Below are 6,000 nucleotides of genomic sequence, written 5' to 3'. Positions count from 1 at the left end.
TGTGTGTGTGTGTGTGTGTGTGTGTGTGTGTGTGTGTGTGTGTGTTTGCGCTCATGTGTATGCATGTTTGTGCGTGTGTGTGTCTGTGTGGCACACAGACCAGTCCAAGATCTGTGGCATTATATGGGTTAGAAAACAAGCCCTCTTATGTAGGTCGCTTTAAAACCAAGCATAGCTACATGAAGAGCCTAGCTAGCAGTATTTTAATGTATGGCTTAGAGGCACTGTGTGAGCCTTGCTCTAAGTTGCATATCTGGTTATGTGAGCAACAGTCAGAAAACAGGTTGAGTTAACAGAGAGTGCTAGTAAGCCTGGCCTGGTGATACAAACCTGTCAGTTCAGTTATTCAGACGTCCAAAGCATCAAGATTCCAAGTTCACAGCCTGCTGAGACTATAGAGTGAGTCTAGGTCCAGCCTGGGAAACTGAGTGAGACCCATATCAGACCTTTTTCAGTGGACAGGAGAGGGGACTCAGTGGTAAAGCAGAGCATATGAGACCCTGGCTTCAAGCTCCCATACTGTGGGGGTTGCTATATTAGCCGCTTTATGTTCTCTTCGGTTTCCATAGCCAAGCAGCAGGTGTATTGTGAGTGAGTGGATGTACACTGGCCATGTATACATGTCTAAGGTAGATCCACGGTACTTTAGTTTATTCGTCCCGGTGCTGAATAATATAAGTCTCCAGACCTAGAAATTTAGCATCCTTGAGAAATGGCGAGCGTGTGTGCATGTGTGTGTGTGTGTATCTGTCTGTGACTGTGTACATGTGGGCAGCTTACCTGACTGGCACAAGGCATTGGACTCTTCTTTCCGCTTTCTGAGTATTTGATGTTCTACTGTGCAAATATCAGTGGGTTTCCTTCTGAGGAGCTATCTTAAGCTAAGATCCTGAGGAGTTCATACAAAAAGATTTATAGACTGATGCTGTTTCCTTTCCTAAATGCCAGGAAATACTCTTAGGGATAAATTTATTATAAATGTTTGAAATTGAAAAATGTTCAATCTTTTTTTTTAACTGAAAAATTTGAAAATGAAAAATTTTATGAAAAAAATATGACAACCTTGAACTTTTGTCTGCAGTCCATTCAGAATCCCCTGGCTATCTTTGTTTGATTTTTCTATTTCTCTCTTTTTTTTTTCCCCTGTACTTTGCTCTAGGACGAGTCCTCCATGTTCTTCCAGTTCGGCCCGTCCATTGAACAGCAAGCTTCCGTCATGCTCAACATCATGGAAGAATACGATTGGTACATCTTTTCCATCGTCACCACCTACTTCCCCGGCTACCAGGACTTTGTGAACAAGATCCGCAGCACCATCGAGAACAGCTTTGTGGGCTGGGAACTGGAGGAAGTCCTCCTGTTAGACATGTCTCTGGACGACGGCGACTCGAAGATCCAGAACCAGCTGAAGAAGTTGCAAAGCCCCATCATCCTCCTCTACTGCACGAAGGAAGAAGCCACCTACATATTTGAAGTAGCTAACTCGGTTGGGCTGACCGGCTATGGTTACACATGGATTGTGCCTAGTCTGGTGGCTGGGGATACAGACACTGTGCCCGCCGAGTTTCCCACGGGGCTTATCTCTGTGTCCTATGACGAATGGGACTATGGCCTTCCTGCTAGGGTGAGAGATGGGATTGCCATCATCACCACTGCTGCTTCCGACATGCTGTCCGAGCACAGTTTCATCCCTGAGCCCAAGAGTAGCTGTTACAACACCCACGAGAAGAGGATCTACCAGTCGAACATGCTGAATAGGTAAGTGTGGAGTGTGGCTGCGCCAACACAGGGTGGGGACCAGGAGAGAGCTTCACAGGCAGGGGGATTGGAGGTGCGGGACCAGGGAAAGGCTGTTCAGGATGGCAGCATCCTGAACGCTGGTCTTGAAATGGCACCTGGTCACGGTCAGGGGATCACTTCAGTTAAACCTTGCTGGTTCATATTCTTTGTGTGTGTGTGTGGGGGAGGGGGGGGGTTTGAGACAGGTTTTCTTTGTTTAACGGTCTTAACTGTCCTGGGATGAGCTCTGTAGACCAGGCTGGCCTTGAACTCACAATGAACATGGTCTCCTCACCTTTTGTCCTGGCCTCTCTGTCTTCATGAGCCAGCATGCCGTGGGAGGCACCTTTCAGTCTGGTTTGTAGTAAGACTGAAAAAAAATGCCTCTGTTTTAGCCACTTTGTTTCATTCTTACAAAATACCTAGAAGAAACAACTTAGAAGGAGACATTTTATGCCTATGGTTTCAGAGGCATGAGCCCATGATGGCTGGCTTCATGGCTTCTGGTCCATAGTGCAGGAGAACACTGTGGTGAAGAACATGTTGTGGGGTGAGACAGTTTACCTCTTCGTAAAAAAGCAGAGAAAAAGAGGTCTCGGTACGTGCTTCAAAAATATGCCCTCCATGACCTCCTCCCTCTAGAAAGGACCAACCTCCCAGAGTTCTGACCACCTCCTAACATTGTGCTACCCACTGGATACAAAGTATTCATCTTATGGGGGGGGGAGTGTTCACATTCAAAACTCCACCCGTGAGATGCTGAGCTCCAACCTCCTCATTTGAGGCATCCGTGACTGTGCTACACTCTCCGGGAAGTGCTGTTTGACTTCATGAAGGGGATCTTATGTGATTTTCTAATTTGCTAAAATGGTTATGTATGTAGGCTATAAAAATCTAAAGAAGACAGACTATGAAGAAGAAAATTAAAATGACCTTCATTCCAACTAACTCTTGCTAAGTTAGCCAGGAACCACCCTGGACATCTTGCTAGGATCTGTATCCGTATGGGCTTAAGTATATAATTTTATACAAGCACAGCTATAACTGCTGTTCAATACTTAACTTTTTTTTTTTTTGTCCAGCAGTGGGTTTTGAACAATCCATTTAAAGATTGATTTTGAACCATTTAGATAGCACATACAGCACGTTCTAGAAACACAGAATCCTCAGGCACCTGCTGTCCAGCTCCTGAAATAAAATACTAGAATGCACCCTGAGAAATTCAAACCACCTTTGGTGAAGGTTTGCATGAGCTATCCTCATTTACCCTTTGGAGGGAAGTAGATCTCCAGTCTCTAAACAAAGTTCTTAATTTAGAGTTAAAATGAAAAGCAGCCTCAATGTGGCCATAACTGCGACCTTTCAACCCTAATCCCCTCCTGCTGTGAGCTCCACTCCTCCCCCATCTCTCCTTGGTACAGAAGGTCCTGGTTGACCCCTATTTCTCTCAGGTTTCCCATCTTAGGATCCCTGGTACAGTCTCCTTTCATTCTAGGGGGCTTTGTCTTACTTAGAGCTGCTCATTTCTGTACTATTGGCCTTGGACTCAATACCCGCATATTCCCTGAGTTTACATCTCTGGTCACACCATCACCCCAGGTTCACATTTGATACCATCTTTTTCCTAAGGTACTAGGAATTGAACCTAGGGCCCTGCGTGAGAGTCAAGGGCTATACCACGGAGCAATGGCTTCAGCTCACACACCTTGTTTCTTCTGGGTTGTGATCTGACTCCGTTGCCTAGACTGGCTTTGATTCTCTCTATAACCCAGACAACCCTGCAAGTTGTTCCACCCCAGTCTCCTAAGTTGCTTGGGTTACAGGGCTGTACCACCAGGCCTGAATCTCAGTTAGTATTTTAAACTGGAGACGATATTCGTTTGATACCATGAGTTTTGGGAGCTCATATCTGGAAAGTTGAATTGTTCATCTCTTTTCCCACTCCTTTTCCATCTTCTAAACAAATTTATACTATCTGAGATACATCCTATTAGTATATTAATGAAATTAAATTCCCAAGATCTCCTTAGTCCTGTGTGTCCCTGATAGCTCATGGCCAGGGTGCTGTTCCTTGTGGACTTAAGTCTCCCGGTATCTCTGCAATGCCATTGCTGCGTCTTCATCTTCCCTGCCACACTCCAGCCCATATCTGTGCTGCTGCAGCCTCCCTTGCACCCGGTTCTGCTTCTTTCAATCTGTGTTGCAATGATTTCATCACCTGCCTGCTTACTGCTTGCCAACGGCTTTTTACTGCAGGTTCTAATAAGTAAGTATCTCCTTAATGTGGTTTATAAAGTGTCACACAGCATGGGTCCTGCCTGTCTCTGCAAAACCGGCTCTCCCGTTGGCGTGACCTTACAAGAGTGCCGAACACACTTCAGCTGTTGACTTTGAAAACCCTTTGCTGGCTCAGTCTCTCTCACTGCCGACTCCCCTCTCTGTCATTGGGTCTCATCGTGTACCCCAGGCTGGAATTTGTAATGTAGACCAGGGATGATGACCTTAAACTCCTGACCACCCTGCATGGGACCACAGCCATACCCCCCCCCCCAACACACACATCTAGTTTAGGTGTGTGTGGCGCTGAGGATCAAGTCCAGGGCTTCACGCATGCTCAGCAAACCCTCTGCCGACTGAACTGCATCTCTAGCCCTCCTCACTCCATTTTTTTGGGTTTTTTTTTTTGGTTTTTTTCCTCACTCTGTTTTGAACACTCCCTAGCAGGCCCTCTGCATCAGTAAATGCACACAGATTGTCCTTTGCTTGCCCAATGCTGTCCATTCTTAGGCCTCCATTCATCTTGACTTCCTCCTAAGCCATGGACTGACGTTCCCATTATATGCCTTCACTAAATCTAATGCTTTCCTGATGAAGGGACCTTGGGAAGGGAAGTTCTAGGAGAGCAAGCAGCCCCTTTCTATTCTTTCCTTTTCTCTGTCCATATTCCAACACAGCATGTGACATAGGGAGGGTGAGAGTGAGGTCCTCTAGGACTCAGTGCGCATCCTCTGTGCAGAGGCTGTGTCCTGCCTGGCTGCTCTTTCCAAGGTGGGAAACCTTCCCGTTGAGTTGGTTCTGTAAACCCATACATTCTTCTGTTATTTTTAGTGTTCAATTCAAATCTGATTCATGTTAGTTTCCCAAGTATTTGCTGATTAGAACCAAAGCTAAAGGCCACGGACTACTGAGACTAAAACATCTGTCAAACACAAATCAAGGGAACGTAATGTTAAGCCTGGAGAAACAGTTCAAGCCTGCCCACCTTTGTCTTCAACCTTCCCCCAGGGCAAACAACAACCTTCAGATACATTATTTCTGGCTTAGCTCATCTTACACTTGAGTGTAAATGTCACCTCTGGGACCTGGGCTCTATCCATACCCTGAGACCACCACTGGTTTAACCTTTGTTCAATATTTCTTGGGACCGAGAGGCCTCATGTTATCCATTAGGATGGTTACCATTCCCAGCTCTCATTTGAGCTCTTCCCTTATAGGTAAATCAAGATGAGGAGCCAATATCACTCTGAAGGATACTTTTAGCTCAGAGCAGGGTGTCAGTTCAAGGCCAACTCGGGCTACAAAATGGGTTCCAGACTAGCTTAGACTACAGTCTTATCTCAAAAATATCACCCCTTATAAAAAAAAAGAACATACTAATGATCCTCAAATGTGCCTTCCCATTGTCTCAAGTGTAGCCAACCAGAAGCAAGGCTACACATGCAGACTGGTCCCAAAGCTGCCGGCTTCAGGAAGAAGGAGAAAGAGCAGGAGGAGCCCAGCAGAGGGAGTCCACTGTCGCCTGATTTCTCTAATATGTGGCTCAGGCAGTGGCCTCAGCCTGCCCTCCCACTTCTCCACTTGGTGGTAATATTCTCCTGCCTCAGACCCTTCCCCTAAGTGTCTCCCTGCCAGCTAGACAGCTGTTCCCAGATTTTCTTCATGCACATCACAGTGTCCTGCCTTCCTCTCCACATCTTCCATTCCCCTTTCTTTTCAAGTAGAGCTTTGGGTGGCTCTTGGCTCCAGTTTGCAGCCTCTGCCAGGGATATTTTAGTCGGTTAGTTTGTGAGTTCAGAAAAGCATGGGTTAACTAGCTGGGACATAAAGAGTTATCCCCTGGCCTAAGGTACTGTCACCAGGCATGGTTGTCTGGAGACCTCCCTGGGCTTCAATTAGGCACCCTTTATCTTAGCTCTTCTCACTTGCTGAAATAAGGCTTGC

The 6,000-nt window shown here is 46.2% G+C and overlaps 1 protein-coding gene across 2 annotated transcripts in view; it reads left to right on the top strand.

The window, feature by feature from the left end:
• Positions 1-6,000, top strand: part of Grin2b (glutamate ionotropic receptor NMDA type subunit 2B) — a 478,504-nt gene that overhangs the window by 263,307 nt on the left and 209,197 nt on the right. For both annotated transcript variants that reach the window (XM_026787956.1, XM_005364513.2), the window contains exon 5: positions 1,160-1,758. In XM_026787956.1, the coding sequence (XP_026643757.1) occupies positions 1,160-1,758 (599 nt within the window). The remainder of the gene's footprint in view (positions 1-1,159; positions 1,759-6,000) is intronic.

The sequence above is a fragment of the Microtus ochrogaster genome, assembly GCF_000317375.1.
Source record: "Microtus ochrogaster isolate Prairie Vole_2 chromosome 14 unlocalized genomic scaffold, MicOch1.0 chr14_random_2, whole genome shotgun sequence".
In the NCBI taxonomy this organism is placed as follows: Eukaryota; Metazoa; Chordata; class Mammalia; order Rodentia; family Cricetidae; genus Microtus; species Microtus ochrogaster.
Note: the sequence above shows the minus strand (reverse complement) of the source record. Positions and strands in the feature narration are given on the sequence as shown.